The sequence below is a fragment of the Leguminivora glycinivorella genome, chromosome Z (genome assembly GCF_023078275.1).
Source record: "Leguminivora glycinivorella isolate SPB_JAAS2020 chromosome Z, LegGlyc_1.1, whole genome shotgun sequence".
Lineage (NCBI taxonomy): Eukaryota > Metazoa > Arthropoda > Insecta > Lepidoptera > Tortricidae > Leguminivora > Leguminivora glycinivorella.
Window position 1 is genome coordinate 49,337,954 of NC_062998.1, and position 20,929 is coordinate 49,358,882.

The 20,929-nt window shown below is 38.0% G+C and overlaps 1 protein-coding gene across 3 annotated transcripts in view; it reads right to left on the reverse strand.

The window, feature by feature from the left end:
* Positions 1-1,068: 1,068 nt before the first annotated feature.
* LOC125240641 (anion exchange protein 3) overlaps positions 1,069-20,929 on the reverse strand; it is a 216,343-nt gene continuing 196,482 nt past the window's right edge. For all 3 annotated transcript variants that reach the window (XM_048148636.1, XM_048148635.1, XM_048148637.1), the window contains 11 exons: positions 14,727-14,873; positions 12,649-13,237; positions 10,900-11,081; positions 10,229-10,458; positions 9,051-9,217; positions 8,201-8,355; positions 7,695-7,942; positions 6,910-7,124; positions 6,000-6,208; positions 5,191-5,361; positions 1,069-4,524 (listed from right to left, as the gene is read on the reverse strand). In XM_048148636.1, the coding sequence (XP_048004593.1) occupies positions 4,456-4,524; positions 5,191-5,361; positions 6,000-6,208; positions 6,910-7,124; positions 7,695-7,942; positions 8,201-8,355; positions 9,051-9,217; positions 10,229-10,458; positions 10,900-11,081; positions 12,649-13,237; positions 14,727-14,873 (2,382 nt within the window). In that variant the 3' untranslated portion in view covers positions 1,069-4,455. The remainder of the gene's footprint in view (positions 4,525-5,190; positions 5,362-5,999; positions 6,209-6,909; positions 7,125-7,694; positions 7,943-8,200; positions 8,356-9,050; positions 9,218-10,228; positions 10,459-10,899; positions 11,082-12,648; positions 13,238-14,726; positions 14,874-20,929) is intronic.

Below are 20,929 nucleotides of genomic sequence, written 5' to 3' on the forward strand. Positions count from 1 at the left end.
ATTCTGTAAACAAATCTATTGATATTGTAAATACGAAAGTAAGGGACCTGGTTGAACCAAACAGTCTGTCACCGAATTAAGCTTTCGCAACTTTTTTGTACGCAAATTTCCGTCCGTTGACTTCTGCTGCGCGTCGTTGATGAGTCCGTTAAATGTGATTAAAGCTAGGAACATACTACGCGGACGTCTGCGGTCGCGCGACCGATCAGTGTGCACGGTCTTCGGGACGTGGCTTCGGCTGACCAAAACATCCAGCGAGCCGGATTTCGATCGGACGTCCGTGCGCTCAAGGCCACGTCCACGACCGACGACCGATAGTTTGCACGGTTAAGTGTATATTCATTGTCTAGATCCGCGTCCGCGGTCGCGCGACGGCGGACGTCCGCGTAGTATGTTCCTAGCTTGATGCAACTGACCCTTAGAATAATAAATCATTCTTATTCATACAACGTATACGGTTGTTGGATTTTATCTCTTACTAACAAATAAAATGTCAACTTATAATAAATGGTACCTACGATGTCATTTAAAGCAATCTTATAAACACAATATATATTGCTTTTAAGATGTGAACTTAGATGTATTATATGGGAACCAAAAAAGGTTGCTTAAAGGTGTCTAATATTTGTTTACATGTATTTGTTCAAATAAATATCTTTGGAATAATCACAAATCACTTTAAAAATATAGGCTTAAACTACTCTAACACACGATAGTTTATAGTGATAAAAATGTCTTTATGGCAACATTCACTAAAATTTGTATCATTCAACATAAATTAGAAGAATAAGGCAAATCAACTTATTGTCCGACACAAAACTCCATGCATATTTTAACCATCGTTGTAAATAATTCACCTTTAAATGAAATGATATATTTTATGATGTAGGCGTAATAATAAATAAAAACTTTAAACTGAAATAAATGTCATATACAAAGAAAAAATGACCAAGGCCTCCAAGTGTCCGATGCTGGATTCGAACCAGCGTACTCCGTTATAGCCACGGAAATAATTCCTATATTATTCCTTTTCCTATGAAATAATTTAATTTGGTCTTAGAATAAAAACTTTGTTAAATAATTAGAAACTATTTTTTTTTGGTAACACAAGAGACGTTTTGAATAAGGAATAACACAAGAGACATTCAAAACTGTCGATCAATAAGTTTACTCGCTCAAATAACCTGTATCTCAACCATAAAACTTATATACAAATAAAACGAGTTTTACTCATGTCTGTGTTAAAAAGAATGCTGTATCAACCTCATGACGCCTACAAAAGATTTTTCAATCTCAATATTGGATTTGGCACGTTTTCTGATGTTTAAGACTGGAGGTTAAACCTCAATGAGTAGGTATAGATAGGTACTGCGACGTTCTGCCACCAGAGAGCACTAGAACAAACTGTAGTACATATAAATATACCCAGTTTTTTTTTACTAGTATTCACGGACTATTGGTTTGAATAATTGTGACTTGATGCATCGACTGTTTGTGTTTGTAGCGCTCCTTACCCAGAGTTTTGACCAACATCCCTATTACCTCATACTCGATAACTCACAAAGCAATCCCTTTGAAACACATACACTTACACACTTAATATCACACTCATTCAGTTCCCGTATTGCGCTCTGGTATGAAAATATAATATAATATGTCTCCAATATATAGGTACAATACAAAGTGTTAGAAGGTAGGTACTACAACATAATATGTTGTAGTACCTACCTTCTATCACAATATATTATATTATTTCTATATTCAGAATTGATATATTATAATTACACAAATTGTCCCCTAAAACAGTGAATAAAATCGGAAATACATATTATTGTTACATATATTTAGTACAGTACTGTACTCAAGGTAACTTTTAATTTAAAAAATTAACCATATTTTAGTAAATTATTTTTAAAGTACTAAAATTTATAAATTAATAATTTAAAAAATTAAAGGAAAAGAAAAGTTGAAAATCGCAGTGTACAGGGAGCCTTAAACGTAAGCTGCAGTTGTTCGGTATCTGTTCAGATTTATCAGAAATGATTGGGTATGACTGAATTAAAAATTGGCAACTTCCTATGAAAGTTTACTTAGATACATAAAATTGATTTTAAAGGGACGATGTTACAGTATTACGACTTTTTTTGCAAGGCTGAATAAAAATAGAAAATTATTCAGTAGTTTGGAAAAAGGCGCCCTGCACCTAATAGCACTACGTTAAAGGATGCTGCTGCCCATCCCCTGGTGCTTCTGGACGTAGTTTAAGGACATACCCGGGTCCTATAAAATATACGATTTTATTTTCATAAATTATTATAAAAAAAAAACTGTGTTATCGAACAAAGGGTTGGTATTGAAGGCAGTGTAGACATTGTCAAGTTCATTGCTTATTATCCTAATTATATTTTAAACTGTTTGATTTTGATTCTCAATTTTTTTTGTTACGTTTACGATTTCATCCACTCTTCCGGGAATACGGCTCTAACCCCACAACTTAGGGTTAAAACTTAATATTTAGTAGTTTTAAACTGTCGTTGTTTCTTTTCATTTCGATCGATATTTACTCGTTTTAGAACGTAACAAAAATAATATCACATGTTTGTTTTAAGTATAAAAATAATTTGAGTCTTTATTTTACACAAAGTATGCAAACTCTTCGCTAGGGCGAAAAAATGGCCATTATGTTGTGGATGGGCTATTTTTTTTTTTACCGGCACTCATTTTTACCATCACTGGTATTCATTGCATTAGTTCATAAATTTAGGCCTCAACTTGTCTACATTCGTTAGTTTATTGGTAACTCCAGAGACATTTTGAGTAGTAACACAAGAGACTAAATTTATCATTAAAAAAATAGTCGCTCGCATTGCCCATCGATAATTTTCTACCAAAATATATATTCACTAATTTTCTTCTTCTTTTAGGCCTCTCTTATTATGGGGAAAATAGTACTAAGTATATACAATCAGGGTCCTAAATATAATAAATACTTTACCTCTAATTAAAATAAACATTTACGTTCATGGCCACAACTGTATGATGCACAAAATGTTTATACATCAAATAACATCGAATTTACTTAAAAGGACCTAATGTAACATATATTTAATACACATTTTTACTTTCTCCGGAAGTCCATGACCACATACGCTTATTCTAAAAATATAGGTAATTACAAAATAATAAATATGTTACAATCACTACATCGCTTTCATAAAATTACATATTAGAACGCGCCTCCGTTTAATTTGATTTAATTTTGACTCTAAAATTCCAAATTTTCGAATGATCCATTTTGCAGGTTACACGTACATATAACAATAATACTTTCTAGATAAAATCTTAAAGTAAAACAACAATAATAAAATATAATTTTGTTTAGTTCCTCTACTAAAATAGTAAGTACAGGGTAAGTACATTAAAGGCCGTTTTATGTAACGTAATTTGAATCAATAAACTATGTTTTTTTTTTAATCATTACAATTTTTATAATTTAATCTTTATTCTTGCTGCCAGGCTCCCATGAGCCGTGGCAAATGCCGGGATAACGCAAGGAGGATGATGACAAGATCCTAGCTGCTTCAACGACGAATACTGGTTCGAAACCTACATTTAAACTAGATGTGCAAAAAAAAACAAGTGGATGTAGGTATATCCATTATGGAAGGATGACAGTACAGGCAGCAAATGTAGTTGCTTAGCACCTTTACATATAAATTTTACTACCTTTTCTATGTAGGTGAATTAATCAATGAAAACCTACCGTTTCACTCTTAGTGTAAGGTCTGAGTGGATGCTCGGTCGGCGGGGCGTACAGCGGGGCGGGCCCCACTTGGAACACTTGTATGAGCTTCAGTTGTTTGAAACGCATGCCGCACGAATATGAGCGTGCAGTCAGGCCTTACACTTATTAGACATTTCTTGATCACACTTATGTATTATCCCGTAATAAGTTTTAAAGCCTCATTATATGCATTGTGAAAGTAGAAAAAATCTGGAAATATCTCAAGAAATCCTTAATTCTTAACATTTTGATTCCCTATGAAACTATAAGAATATATTTTCCGGATTCCATCCATTTGGAAAAATCGTACTTCTGGTGACGCTACCCGATGAGCAATAAAGATTAATGTCTAATAATGTTTGTCTTCTAGTAAGTACTCTGCTAGCCTAATTAAGCCATGTGTTTCATTACCATGGAAACAATCCTACACTATAATCTCCATAAATAGACGTAGGCGTATGACGCACCAGCTAATACTTTATAACCTGCAGAAATATGTTTCGCTAAGTTATCAACGCTGCTGTGTCAAATGTCAGCTTCATAGTTATATCAAAAGAGTTACTCCACTTTTCTAGAATGCCCCTATCAACGGAATGTTGAGGCCACTAGAGATAGTTCTCGACAGATATGTAGAAGGAATCACAAGAACGGACACAAGCGGGCGCTTTAATTTACGGCAATGGTGCCTCTTGGTAGAAATCTGGTTCGTCGTCGTCTATTTCTTTTTGCACTCCGTCCAGCTGAAAAATTAAGTTTTTTTAATAAATGGTATCTACATGAAAATAAATCATTTTATCTATTAGGAACGGATCCACTATTTGGGTGAACTAACTTTTTAAAAGACACATATTATATTGCCAAAAGTTGTAAAGAATTTTACTCTTCTTAATGTTTTTTATATGTTACGAAAACATATGTTTATAATATTAGGTTCCCGAAGACTTAGTAACTCCAGAGACTTTTCGAGTAACGAAAGAGACAACAGAACATAACTGCTGGTAAAATGTTGTCCCTTCAAAAAAGGTGTAAAGAAGTAGTTAGTGGCATGTTCAAAGGAGCCATCATAATTGGGTAGGTAAAGTTTTTTGAAGATAGAAAAATAATATAATTTTCTGACAGAATACGTTACAACGATCACAAAAAGGTGGTTTTTTATTTTTATTTCGTATAATTTATTTATAATCTTTTTTTAAGTGACCGAAATGACGTTTGTGAAGTTTAATAGCAGATGAGATGAGATTGAGATGACAATGCCTTTGCGCGTGCTAAATTGTAAAAAAAAAATATAAAAAACTGAATTTACAATTCTAAATGTGAAAATTCTAATATTTTATTTCCCTCTCTTCAAAAAACGTTACCTACCCAATTAGAACCATCATTACAGTATCATAACTTAAGGCACCTACCGCGCGCAGCTGAAGCGGTGTGAATAAGTACGCCAGCGACATTCTCAGAGGTATCATCATGACCAGGAAGAAAGGCAGCGCCAGCGAGAACCGCGAAGACTTGACTGTGAACAGCACTATGATGCCGGTTAGCTGCACCAGCGTGAACATGTGCATCTTCCACGTTGGTACCTGAAACGTGGATAACATTAGCGATCGGCGTCCATACCACACCTCGGACACTGGCGATCAAATATTGTATGAAAGAGGCGCGTTCCTAGCACACACACAGTCTAAGCTCGTGTAGGTGAACGCCTACCATGCTCGTATGAGTGAAATATGACAGGTCGACTGTTCGCTCGAGAGGGGGTGGGCGGCACTTCAGCGGGGAGCGGGAGTGGTAATACTTTACGATAAGTAGTCTTTATTATACTGTGTCCATACCATACATGAGTATAAGTAGTATATTTTTACGAGAGCTTACTATTTTCACAGTTACAATCTTTTTTAAAAATACAATCCTTTATTTTTGTTCACTTACTCGTAGCTGTAGAAACTTTTATTAGTGGATTAGTTGGTCAATGTCAAACTCAACGTTTAAGCGCTCTAAGTATGCCATAAACATCAGCCAAAGGCAAATGGCGCAATCGAGCTTATTAATGAAATCTAATCCTTACCTGACATAGTATCGGTAAAATTGACAGCATCTGCCACTCGGTTTTAGGTCACAAATTTTGTATTTAATGAACTTAAAGTGGCCAAGTATCACAAAGGGTTAACCTCAACATTGATATTAAGCATTATTCCAAACATAATTTATAGTTACTGACCCTTCTCACGTATGGTACTTGAGCATGGTGCTTCACAGGCTTCAGCAGCAGAATGCATCGGTCCCAGAACTGTATGCCTCCGAGCGCGGATATGCCCATGTACAGGAACACACCAAATAGCACAGCCATCGGCACCAGGGTGAGGAGACCGGAGGCCAACACCGATAGACCCACGAGGAAGGATACCAGTAGACCTGTCAGGCGTTGCTCTGAAAATTGCATATTTGTTAGAAGATGACGGCACGTGGAGGATAAGGAGGAATGCCGAAATAGAGGAGTTGGTGGTTGGTGGGCGTAGCGAATATAATCAGCGTAGCTTAATCACTAACTTCGTTGGTGCGGCAACGTACTAAGAATGGGAGAGGATCGAGCTGCTAAGAGGGCGTATCGGAAAGACCAACTGGAGGCCGTCCAGCGGGTCGGCCCAGATACCGCCAGGGAGACAATGTGGCGGTTCTGCGTCAGCTACAAGCCGATACTTGGCATAGGCGTGCTCTCGTTTTGGAGGCCAAGATCCTGTTTGGATCGCAGAGCCATATTCGTTAGTTAGTTAGAAGATTGTGTTCAAAACTGAGCAGATGAGTAGTTTTACCAACAGACTTGTGGGAGTTGTGTCTTTATTCTGTAATGATATTGGCTGGTAGGGCATTAAAAAAGGATACCAGCTGGTATGTAAGTTATTGCTTTGAATTGATCTAAATATCGTGGTTAATATAGATGTACCCGAAGGTCAACTATATTGACCAGACTTTACAGCGGTTTGGCTGAAAAAGTCTATTTCTTAATAATGATTGGATTGCGTCACCTCTGTAATCTCTGTATGATACAGGTAATATATCTATAGGTGCTCGTGAATGTACTCCTGTAACTGTAACATCGTGTTCAATAAATCAGATATTGGTAGCCATACCTTTGACCTCAACGATATGCGGCTTGTCACCCGGCGCATGCGTGGTGGACATAACCGTGAGTGCAGAGACGTGCGACACCGACCGTACAGTCGCCACGCACTGCCACGGCGCACCGAACATCCCGCAAATGCAGTTCACGAACGACATGATCACGATGTCCATGTGGAAGCCGCTGCCTTTCTTGAGACGCCGCTCGGGCTTGTCGATTATCAACCTGTGGGAATTGGCAATGTAGACCAAGGCCCGCATGCGGGGCTTTCCCGCGAAGCGGGGGTTCGAAGATTTTTCTGAGAGATTCAACAAAATATGTAGGTGATTTTAAGGGCATGCGTTGCTTATTTGAACTGCCTATGCCTAAGTTGTTTGAAAAAATGGTTATTTAAATAATATTTTCGCTGTGCAGTCTTGTGATAGGTAGAGAATTCGCTTTGCATAATTGTGAATCTTAACGGGACTTATATTTTTACATAAATAATCACGAGTACTCATGAGTTTATTAAAACCACACGTCTGCAAATACATTTTTACATAATAATTTTTTTGTTAAAAAAAAAATACATTTTAACATTTATTAAAAACTACAAAGGAATAAACACGCAGTATCTGCAGACGTGGACAATGATTGCAGTGAGTATCAATACAAGTGAAATCACAAATCGCAGCCATCGCGGTAGTAAACATCAGACCATTGCAAGTCCACACGACAATGATAGCACTTGAGGATAATTTCACTTGCTTGATGATAAAATACATAAACATTTAAACAGTCGCATCAGCCTCTTACTCTGCGATATGCGTCTCCATAAAGACGATGATGTAGACCATGAGCGCCGGTAGGGCCATGGCGAAGGCGGCCCAGGCGGGGATAGTGGCCAGCCCTGGGGTGAGCATCACCAGCCAGGGCCGTTGGGACGTCGGGTGCAGACCCTCGGGGACGCGCAACGTGTCCGTGTAGACGGGGACGGCCGACGCTAGGCCCACCATCAGGACTATGGCTATCGGGACGCCGAAGTCACCTAAGGCGCGACGCGCCTGTTGGAGTAAAAGAAATATTTAGGCTGGTTTTATTAGTGTCTCGCGGACCGACCGCGCGATGACCTGAAATGTGTGTTGGTATGAAGTATGTAAATCCTATATAAATAATCCTTCGAAACAGCGCCATTTAGTTTTAAGCCTAAAATGCGCATACATTTCAGGGGTACGTTTTTTTGTATGGGCTTTGCCAGTCCAGTATTAAATCGTTCTTGGTATGAAGTATGTAAATTCTATATTGTTACTCAGTATACTCACGCTGCGTCCAAGGAATTTCCCGTTACGGAAGATGCGAAGGTAGTACGCGATGATGAAGGTAGCCAATGTGAGGATTGTGCAGAACAGTGCAGTATTAGGCTGTGGCGCTGGCGGCGGCGGCAGGAGTGGCGGGCCCCATGCTGTAGCGTTGTCCGCTGTAAAAGTGCACGCTCATATTCAATTGGACATGCAGCGGGGCGGGGCCTGCGGTGCGGCGTGCATGTCAAACAATTGAAGCTTATAGTGTCCTGCCCGCGTAGCAGAATGGCACAAACGCTCACGAAACTCTCACGAAACGCAACGCTCGTAGATATCTATCTCTATCGCTCGTGCGTATTGGCGCGACAGAGCCAGACTACCTTTCGCGGCGTTTCGTTTTCGTTTCGCGTCGCAGAAATGCCATTCGGCTACGGCACTTGGGTCGATGCTGCATAGGGTGGACGCACGCTCGCCCGCTCCGCTCAAAGTATCCACACAGGCCTTACACTGTATTTTGTCGTTGGAAGTTATTTTTCTATATTCTTTTGGAAAACTTTAGTAATATGGTACCTACGTTTAGTAGTATGCTTAAGTCCAACGAGGGCAACAAGTACTGAATCAAGCTGAAATTACCACAACAACAAACAAGATGATCGTTGGAAGTGAAGAACTCCCCGAAAATGAAGTATTTTATAAGAGGCAGATGCTACAAAACAAGAAGCGCTTGATACATAGTTTTATTTTACTGCATATGCTATTAAAACTGGGCGTAATTTTATGACGCCGAGTTGAGGAACCCAAACCTGTGCGCTTATTACAGTCGGCGCAACTGCCTCTTAGATGTAGGTTTAAGGTGGTTTAAGTGACGTACCTTCAGTGCCGTTGGCGACAGTGACGTTCCCAGGGGCGCTGATATTTTTCCCATACATGGCGTACTCGATGCCCAGAGGATGAGCTCTGTACACGTTGATCAGACTCGTTATCGGCTCGCCGATGAAGATCAGGGAGATCAGGAACGCGAAGATATCTTCAGTAAACCTACGTTTTGGAAATATTATTTACATAGTTGTGTTATGTACTTTCCTTTCGTATATTCTAATTTTCGGAAAATACATTCTTTTTTCAATCAGTCTTTATTTACATCAAAGAGGATCGAGTATTATAGAGAGTTACTGTCAAAGTAAAATGTGTAATCACAGTGCATAGACTGCCATCTCTCGACACATGCATAAAACTTTTGAACCTCAGTTTTGACAATTTGGCCCATATTCTTAGTTTGATATATGTTAAATTGTCAAATATTGATATTAGGGCCATGTAGCCGAGCGTATCTCAAAGGTGTATCGCCATCTAGGTCACCGTACCTTTTTCTGTATGGTTTTGAGGTACGTTTTTCTCTTAGACTTTATCTGTCTATACGGAGTTCATATGTCTTTGATTTACATGAACATATTTGGGTGAATCAACTTTTTCTTACCTGTTATTGCCATGGTTACGGTCCCTTGAGACACGCTGGTTTTATGCAAAATTATGCTACTGAAATTATGCAAGCATGCATGTAGTCCTTGTAGGTGGCAAATTAAGGAAAGTGCTTGTCAACACCAAAAAAATACATGTCTATTACATAGTTTAAGTAGCATAATTTTGCATAAAACCAGCGTGACTCGGGGGACCGTAACCATGGCAATAACAGGCAAGAAAAAGTTGATTCACCCATTTACATGATTGTGCTACTTTCCATATCGCAAATTATTATTTTTTTGGAAATTTGTCCCGTTTTGGTAAGGCAGACCCCATAGATATCCAAGGATACATTAGGAGCGGATGAAGTCAGCCCCCGGTTTCTGTCCAGCGTATTTTTGACAATCGTACTGAAATTACAGCAACGTAGAACATGTATGACTAACTAGTCTAGTGATCGGTGCATCTGGTTGGTTGAGTGGTTTTCTTGGGTGATTCAATTATTTAAAAAAAAACACATCTGGTCAATGTGTCCAAAACATTAGATTGTCTCTTGTTGGAATTTCCAAATAAAATATAATTACTAACCTCGTGATCTTCTTGACCGCAACGCTGCCCTCAACCGAAGCGACCAGCAGCGCTATCACGATCATCCACAGTCCACAATACATCCTCGCAGCCAGGAAGTCGAACCCATAAGACTTGCAGAAGTTGAAGAGCGATTCGTCAAGGAGGAGGAGCGGTCCGGTCGCTCCAGTGATCATCATCGGCTGGCCCGCTAGCAGCGCGAAGAATATGCCTCCGAAGCAAGTGAATAGCTAAACAGAATGAGAATAAGATAGCTTTTATTTCTGGTACGAGTGTGTGGGATATAAAAACAACAGTTTCAAGTTTTATAACAGATACGGCCCCGCAAATATACGGATCTGTTTAGAACACATCTTTTTTTTGGCTCAATAAAAGATTTATTTATTTTATTAGAACAATGCTTATAAGTAGAAATAAAACGATGGAAACGGATTCAATGGCATATTATTTTCAGTTTTTTAAACATAATATCTAAAACTATTCTAAGTTCAAACTGCAAAATCTAGTAAGACACAAGACAACTTGGTAACTCAAAAGACATTCTGCGTAGGTAACGCAAGAGACATTCACAACTGTCAGTCAAAAAATTGATTCACCAATAAATCATAGAACATCTCACAGTCGTTTTAGAGGTTCTAGTATTTCCCTAAATAAATCAGTAAACATCTTACCAACGTCTCAGTGATTCCAATATTTCCATCCGTCTTAGTAGCCAGCAACCCTCCAAAAGTAATGGCAGAGGAGACAGCCGCGAAGTACATGAAGATGGTCGCGGCCACACACTGCCCGTTCAATGCGTCGGTAAAGTCGGATATGTAGTACGGGTAGCGGCGTTTGATGTCACGGATCACGCCTGTACGAAACATATAATAATAGACGTACGGTTTGTACGTAAATACACGCTGTAACATGAGTAAACCGAACGATTTCAACTACGCATTTCTGAGGGCAAAATAAAGACAAAATATGAAAATGACGTCAAGCAAATTTCGCCAAAAAAAATTTTTTTTGTGTCATTTTTTTTTGTTTTATTGTTTTATTTTTTGTTTTATCACATAAAAAGTAAACGTTATTTCTAAAACTGGCATTTACAATAACATTTTTTTTCTATATATTTTTTTGAATGAGTTGCTTTTTGATATCTATCAATCAACGGGGATAGTTAGATTATGTCCGAAACGGCATTATCGCCATCAAAACAGCGTTTTCTTCTGAGAAATAATTGTTATTTTTTAAAAACCCTGAAAGTAAGCGAAATCTATAAAAGTTTTTACTCTTCTAATATGATGAGGAATACGTTGTTAAAATTATTCGGTTACACCGTGTATAATAAATAATAGATATTAAAACATTTTGACCAACTTACGTTAGTGCATTTTGGTATTGTGGTCTGATTAGATAAATGTAGGTTAGGTACATACTACCTTATGTCATGTACCTACTAGAAAACAAAGATGTGCGAAAGTTTATTGAGGCAGGTCGTTTAATTGGTAAACTCTCCACACTTTTATGACCAACAATTTTTCGAAAATAGCTGCGATGTGTTTTATTACCTTTCAATATCTGGGCGACCGAGCTTCGCTCGGTTCTATTTTAATATATCACGTCTTTAGATAAAAAAAAACTCTTATAAATACAAAAACAAAAAAAAAAGACACAAAACAAAAACTTAATTTCTGGCCGGGATTCGAAACCCTGACACCTACGATCTATCTGCGTACATTAGACCGACCTCGTACGACTGAGCTAAGTGGAATCGATGCGCGCGCGGCGAAATTAACGACCATATTTTACGTTTACTAACGCGAAAGAAAAACTCATGAAAACTCGAAAATTCGCGTTTTCCGGGATCTAAGGCTACGCTAGATCGATTTTTCACCCCCGAAAACCCCCACATAACAAATTTCAGCGAAATCGTTAGAGCGGTTTCCGAGATCGTCGGTATATATAAATAAATAAATAAATAAATATACAAGAATTGCTCGTTTAAAAGTATAAGATACATTTTGTTTGGTTTACTAAAATTTGACATAGTCAGCCATATTTTCGGAATTAGAACCGCAGTATGAATTCATTCCATAACTTGTAAATAACAAACTATAAACACTATGTACTAGCCGCCCTCAGCCAAAATAGACAGAACGGGCTAACGCTATCATATTTTATGTTACGCATTGTCCATAATCTCAGCACATTGCTGCCAAGAACAGAATCCACGTGTGGATAAACATTGTAGGGTAAAATATTTGTTTCTAACTGTTTATTAGAGGTCTTGTTGCTCGTTTTAGCATCGTAGACTAATAGCTAGCGATCTGTTGGTAAAAGGAATCAGAGTTTAGAATCTTACTGATTAAATAGTGCGAAATTGAAAAAAAAAACTGAAGGTCTAAAATTGATATGATAACGAAGAGTCAACCTACCTCCAAAAATCCGTCCGGTCCGCTCGAGCGGGCCCTCTGGTTCTTTGGGCGGCAACCCTGCCGTCTCCATCCTCAACAGCGCTTGTTTCTCCTCAGAAATAGTCACAGCGCCAGCACCAGCAGCTACTGAAGCCCTCTTCTTTTCCAAAGCGTTGGCTTTGCGACGGCGGATCATCTCGCTCTTTGCTCGGAGTTCATCCATTGGCAGAAGCGCCTGCCGCTCCCAGTCACCAGGCGGTAACACGATGGAGTCGTCCAAGAACTCGTTGATAGCTGACAGTAGGTCGCGTCTATCATCAGCCTTATAAGCGATGTTGTGGAACGAAGGGTTCGCCATCAGAGTTGATATTGATCGACCGACTTCATGGTAGTCCAGTTCTGCAGTCACCGGGCCGAGAAGTACGAACATGAACCGAACAGGGATGGGCACTTCTGTGATGGAGGGCATGAGGATGCCTTGAGCGAGGCGAACGAACGCGATAGTTGGCTGGTCGAGGAAGCCGACAGCTCCTACGAGGACGGTCGTGGCTTCTGCATCTCCAGGAATACGTTTCATGATGGCTTCATTGTGGCCACGGCGCAGTTCATCCTGTGATTGAAGAATGGATTATAAAGGCAAGTGTAGACTCAATATCTGCGGACAAATATGTAGTACCCAGAGTGTCAAATTAAAACGTATACCATGAACTCTATGCCCGAAGATATAACCATGGAATTTAAAAAAAAACTACTTTTAAAAGCCGCTTAAAACATATCTTTTGGATACTTTATAAGCAATATTTTGTGCAGCTTGTACTACAACTAAGTTCTAGCATAAGTAACTTATTAGAAGTTATATTTTAATTTGTTTATTTTTACTAAACAATGTATAAAAAGAGACTGAAATGACTCCACAGTTAAACTAAGTTTTGAGGAGCATAGCATTGTCATTATGTTGTACCTACTTCTTGTTTTTAATAAATAAAATACTAAAGTGAATGAGTCTTTTTCAAATATTGTACTAATGATGACTCACGCCTGAATAATCCGGTTTCAGGCATGGACGATACCACGACGAATCGCTGTGAATCATCATCTATTGAGAACGTACTTGGATATTTGGACTTGGAAATTTACCATTCTAGCGTGTCATTTTCTAGAACGATGTATGATTTTTTTGCATGATTTTTATCCTATATCAGTGATGACAGTCCCGTTACTTAAGTAAGTCTGAATGAAAGTAACGCATGATATGATTGATATAGGTGATAAAAAACTGAAGATCGTTGAAGATATTTCAAGGTCAAATTGATCTGCTGGCGTATTATGCTTCCTATTTTATCACTTATCACTTATACACGTGGATAAGACATCTATCACTCTCACACTGACATACTTGCCACAACGTGACGGATGCTTTATCCACATAGATAAGTGATACGCCGGCAGGTTATCATACAGCGTGTGGAGTCCATACAATAATGTATCCAGTTATAATATCTTATCATACGAATCGTATAGGATAATCATTTTGTTAAAAAGTGTTATTAATTAAGAGTAATTGTTTTTTTTTAATCTGGCCAAGCAGCAATGTACGCCGTCCAACTTAATTTGACATGACATAAACGTCATGTCGTTATGACGTTTAGGTATTAGGTACGCTAATTGACGTCGACATAATAAATTGCGTGCTGAATTATTTGTATGAAAAAAATGTTTCATGTATTTAAAAAACATGTAGTTAGGCTCCTTAGGCACATCTCGGACACTGGCAATCAAATATATGAAAGAGGCGCGTTCCTAGCACACATTCTAAGCTCGTGTAGGTGAACGCGTACCATGCTTGTATGAGTGAGATATTGTCATATCTCACTCATACAAGCATGGTACGCGTTCACCTACACAGTAGACAGTTCGCGTTTTTGACAGGCGGTAACTGTGAGGTAACCGAAAGGGGGTGGGCGGCGCTTTCAGCGGGGAGTGGGAGTGGCCATAGTGTACGAAAGTACTCTTTATTATACTGTGCCTTAGGTCCGATACTAATCGTTATAAAGATATTCGCCCGTATGGAATACACGCTGTATAGCCATGGCACATACCTGTGAGCCAGCGACCGTATACTCCACTTCCTTAAGGTCTATCTTCTCAGACCCGGCTGTGGAGAGCTTCTTCTTAAGTTCCTGCATGCTGGGCTTGTCCACTGGGATAGCATATGAGCTTCGGCGCCGGCGCGGATCCGCCAAGTTCTAAACATAAAAAAAACTTTTGGGCATTTTCGCGAAAAAATGATTTAAAAACTTTTTTTCTTAAATAGGTATTTTTTTTTCCTATTTAGAATCACGAGCCCTTACGATTATACTAGGTAAAAAAAAGCGCCCCAATTTAAATTTTTCCATTTCGTTACCATTTTTCAAACACTGTACAGCGGTTACAAAGTGGAAAATATGCAAAATTATAGAAAAAACTTTGTCTCTTGTTTTTTGTCCTAGATCGAAAGGGCTCGTGATTCTGAGTAAGAAAAACATAAAATTTACCTATCTTAGAAAAAAAAATTGTGATTGTTCTTGCGAAAGCGCCTTTTTATATGGGGGTTGTCACCGTTCACCGTATTTTAAGAGGTAAATATAGAAGTCATACAGAGGCCAATATAGGTCCAGTCAACCAATTGGAACCCTAGAACACTGTAGAGCTATGTCATAGTGACGTTATAAATCAGATTGTAAGAAATCTCTTACTGCTTGTCATTTTGACATGGTTGTAGAGCGGCCTAGGGTTACAATTTATCAATTATTCAATTTACCAGGGAAAAATATATTTAATTAAGATTTAAAAATTAAAGTTAAGTAATTCATAGCATATCTATTGAAAATTCTAATTTCAAAAGCATTGTGGAACAATTTTGGTGCCCGTAGTAGCCATCAGTATATTCTTATAGTAGCCATCAGTACCTACGTACATTGGTGAATCAACTTTTTCTTGTCAGTTATTGCCATGGTTACGGTCCCTTGAGCCACGCTGGTTTTATGCAAAATTATGCTACTGAAATTATACAAGCATGCATGTAGTCCATGTTTGTAGGTGGCAAATTAAGGAAAGTGCTTGTTAACGCCATAAAATGCATGTTTGCATAGTTTAAGTAGCATTTAACGACTAGGTAATAGAGATACATACATACATACATCACGCCTGTATCCCATAAAGGGGTAGGCAGAGCACATGCAACTACTAAAGCTTCAGGGCCACTCTTGGCAAATAAGGGGTTAAAAGAAAACGAAACTGTGGCATTGGCATTGGCGAAATTGTGGTAATAGAGATGTGTTTAGATATTTGTGGGCACCTTGGGCGCGAGAGTTGTTCAGTATGACGTTTATATTTATCTCAAGGAATATGGGCATCAGAATTTGGGCATTATCAGAATTTGGGACCCCCAATTAGCAAAAGTTGTTAACAAAAATTAACTCACTGTCAGTTTTGTGACGATAATTAAGCATGAAATTTCAATAAAAATATGTTTTTGTGTTAATTACATAAACTTTAAGCGATAATCTACATTGAGAATTTGAAAAAAAGTAAATTTTTAGACAAATTGTTTACCAAGAACCCGACTGTCGTGCACACCGCTCGTAGAAGCGTAGCCGACAAAAATGTCTGACGTCACAAAACTGACAGCGAGTTAATTTTTGTTAACAACTTACGCTAATTGGGGGACCCAAATTCTGAAACTGCCCACATACGAGTACAGTACCTTGGGTATCTTGGGATTTTAAATGTAAGTAACTTTTGTTCAATTTCAACGACAAATAAGGCACATACGTACGGTGCAACTTCTTCATATACGTTTTCATTTTTAAAATATAAACAAATCTTACTAATAATATCCCAAGTAATTTTGAATTTTCAAACTAGATTTTCTATAACTACATCGTCTTTTTAAAAGTAGCACGAAATGAAGCTAAAACCAAATCAAACCATGATCAATCAAAAAAAAAATGTATTCGACAACTCAACACACTGTAATGTCGGAATTTTCGCAGAAAGAATTACATGACAACTATTTTCACTACTTCATGAACGCTGAGTAATAGTACAAATGAAAAAAAAAATATCTCCAGTCCTTAAACATCACACTACTAAATGGTTCAAAACTATGACTTGATAAAACATTAACAATGGATTCCTTTTGCTTAAAAACTACTAATTTCAATTTACAAAATTAAATATTTTAGGGACAATCAACTTTGTTTCGATTTCATTTTCATTAGGAAATTTTTATAATTCTTCTACTGAGAATCATTCATCAATTCGATCCTAATAGGAGATTAAAACAATCATACATTTTTTCCACTGAGTTACCATCATACTAGTTCTATGAATCGTAACTCAGTGGAGAAAAAAAATTACACTTTTTTTTTCTTTTGGGGCATCGAAAGAGCATGAATAGAAAAAGTATAAAAAATCTCACATCCTCCTTCTTGCGTTATCCCTGCATTTGCCACGGCTCATGGGAGCCTGGGGTCCGCTTTGACAACTAATCCCAAGATTTGGCGTAGGCACAAGTTTTTACGAAAGCGACTGCCATCTGACCTTCCAACCCGAAGGGTAAACTAGATCTTATTGGAATTAGTCCGGTTTCCTCATGATGTTTTCCTTCACGGAAAAGCGACTGGCAAATATCAAATGACATTTCGCACATAAATTCCGAAGAACTCATTGGTGCGAGCCGGGGTTCGAATCCGCGACCTCCGGAACGAAAGACGCACGTACTTACCGCTAGGCTGCCAACGACGCTTCCAGTATAAAAACCCCACATATGTAAATAAAACCAAAAAACAAAAATCCCCATTAAGTATAATATAATATCCAATCGAAGATCTTTTGGCCTTCGTATATGCAGTTTTTTTCATTAAACGAGTAAGTTTACCTAAATGGCAATTTCGCGTTCACAATATATATATAAGTACACTTTAATGCACTTGTAATGGGTCTCGGGCAAAAACTATAAAATTAGTATTTGAGTTGTAAGATCATTAGTACCCACTGAAGACCCACAAAAAGTAAAACAATAGAATTTAGGTAAGTACGTAATTATATTTAATACGACGATTATTATGAGGAAGGTACGATAATAATAAATAAAAGAATACGCAAGCATCTATAGATTTAATGAAAAGCTACATTGCCTGAAGTAAAGGAGGTAAGGGACCCCCCTTATAGATAACCTTAACACTTTCGAAACCGGGCTCTACGCGGCGCTACGACATTTTCGCTACATACGGGGAAACCCATGTAATAGGCTACGCTTCTACGAGCGGTGTGCCCGACAGTCGGGTTCTTGGTAGCGAAAGTGTTAAGTCACTAAACCGGGGGTGACCGCGTACCCATGCGAACTTAGTACCCATTTTCCTCACTGAATATTAATCAGATACAGCGGGGCAAATCTCGACTGGTTTCACAGGAGTCGGGAACAAACTTTAAATATTAAACTTAACGTTTTTAACTTAAGTACAACTTTGATGTGCAATTAAACTGCTTTGGCGTTACTTGTTTTAAAGTATGGAAGGGCCCTGTCCACGTGGCGAGAGGGCGTCAGCACCGGAGTCCGGGGAGCAGCCGGCCATTGTAACTAATCCATTTTTTTCCATTATTATACTATGATGTTGAGTTCTACATCTACACTGAACACTCTTACCATATACATATAACCGGTGGACTCTCTATTTATTAATACAAACATTGTAAAACATGGAAAAAAATGGATGAGTTACATTGGCCCCCCAGTGCCCTGTTATTGTGGAATATTTTCCATAAGGTATAGCGCCTTATGGAAAATATTCCACAATAACAGATTTGTATGTAAAATAAACTACAACTGGAGAGCGTTGTCTGTAGGAACGTATGATTTTTACTTCATTTTAATATTATGATCAAGATTCAGGACCTAAAAAGTTTCTTACATTGAGTTAAACTCAATTAATAGAAAAAAGTTAAGGGAGTTGTTTTCCACGTAGTAAATAATGTAAAGTCCATAATGATCCATAAATTCAATATTCAGAGAGAAACAAGCAAGCAACTTGCCCGTTCCCCGTTTTAGCCAAATGAACGGTTATAACTTCGGGCTAACAGTAAAAATTAACTTGGAGTTTAGTGACCGTCCGCGATATTTTTAAATCTTTAGATAAATTGTAAATACACATAATTATGTAGTATTATTAATTACTTACGCTTAATACAATCTTCGGAGCAGAGCAAACTGTGTCCAGTAAGATTTGAATTTTCAAACTAATAAATATTCAAGGTCTTTTTGCACGGTGATATTTTTCTCAATACTGCATTATTTTTAACTGCCAAATACTAACGTGTTTACACTAAGAGCAATGTGAAGGAAAATGGAGAGAATTATAATATGCTCCACCTGCGTATGAAAAGTCCTTTGTTTTATATTGCATACAAATTATATAAGGCCCTATACAGATGGGAGGAGATTTTAAGCAGAAGGAACCCACACTCGTATCGTTAAACTACGCAAAATAAAAATGAAAAAAAAAAAAAAAGTTTCGTACTGTTCATAAATACAATATTATAATTTGCCTTTTCAACACATTAATGAAATTTGTCGTAAGTTAGTCACGCAAAATCCTTTCGAATTCTGTTCGCCTGTCCTAGGGGAGGAAAAATTCACAAACAATCAAAACATGTAATGTTATTTGTGAACAGTGAGACACACAAAAATGTGCTTATATTTAATTATTACGCTATAACGATATATCTGTACATATACTTTTATATTAGAAATAAAATTGATAGTAGATCATATTAGTGGACATGTAAAAATATGAGCACACTTTATAGGCTACATCCGCTCGGTGCGGGGCGAGCAAACGGGCCCCGCAGCCAGCGGGGGTTCGAAGGTATGTTTCGCACGGTTTTAGCGCCGAGTCCCAGGGGAAACAAGCTGTGCCGACGGCCGGCGGGCGCCGGGTCGGGCGCCGCGGTGCCAAGGGACCCTCGGGCCCCCAGGGACCCGCGGGCGCCAAAGGATCCGCGCCCGCCCTCCTCCATCCAGATCGACTATAATGTAACGGATATTTCAGTGACTTGGGTAGACCATATTTCGATGTAGGTTACTAATTTACAACGTCTGACAATAATACTGGTGAAAGATTGGACGGGCCCTAACTCGCGATAAAGAAATTCATTTTCTTTTGTGTAAAGTGTAGTGTGTATAAGCAAAGTATGTAAATTCATAATAATTATATATTGGAGCTCATGGATATCTGCTAATCTTAATACTGACCCTCTTATTCATAAACGTATAAGTACTAAAGTTAATAAGCTACCTACTAATAATCGTTTGTCCCATTCCAAGCAAGTATGATAGTAAAGGGACAAACGATAATTATCGGATAGTCAACTTTAAATAGTGAACGTTGATAAAGAAGGGGGTTGAGGATTTTTTTAAAGTACGTGTTTGAATATTTTTATGCAACCTCTCCCCATTTATTACATAAGGACTATATTAAAAAAAAACCTACGTTTAAAAATGTTCTTCACTCCTGTCCTGGTTGTTAATTTAATTAATTTATTAAGTACACGTGCGTATGCCAGCGCCATGCGTGCAGCGTGGCAACCATGAGTATTTAATACGTTACTCGACTTCGTAAATGTCAGGGTAAATGACATACATTGTACATATGTAGTGCGAAAAGAATTTCTTTCGTATTGTTACGGAAAGGTACGAACGTGTCATGCTATTTCAGTCAGTCTCAGTACAAGGTGTACTGACATTGACTGAACTAGCATGACAAATACGAACGTTTCCGGAAAAATACGAAGGAAACCCTTTTCGCACTACATCTGTACTATATCAGAAACGAGTGTTTGACGAAATGAAACATTATTATAAAATCAGTTATCGATAACTCATAACAGTAATAACTAAAATATGTTATTCCTAGTACATAGTAAATTACCGAGAAATCTTGAAGAAACAACTTAATGACAATTCGCTACATAATTTCTTTTTTTACTGTGGTCAAAGACCTATATAACTCCATCTAGACGGATAAATGGCGCTAATATTAAAATTTGACATTTTAAAACATATCAAGCTCAGAATATGGGCCAAATTGTCAAAACTGAGGTTCAAAAGTTTTAAGCCTGTGTGGAGAGATGGCAGTCTATGCACTGTGATTACACATTTTGCTTTGACAGTAACGCTCTTTAATACTCGTTCCTCTTTGACTGTGGTGTACAGTGCGAAAATAATTATATGTATTGTATGTCGCGGTAGCTATCTTCTTAT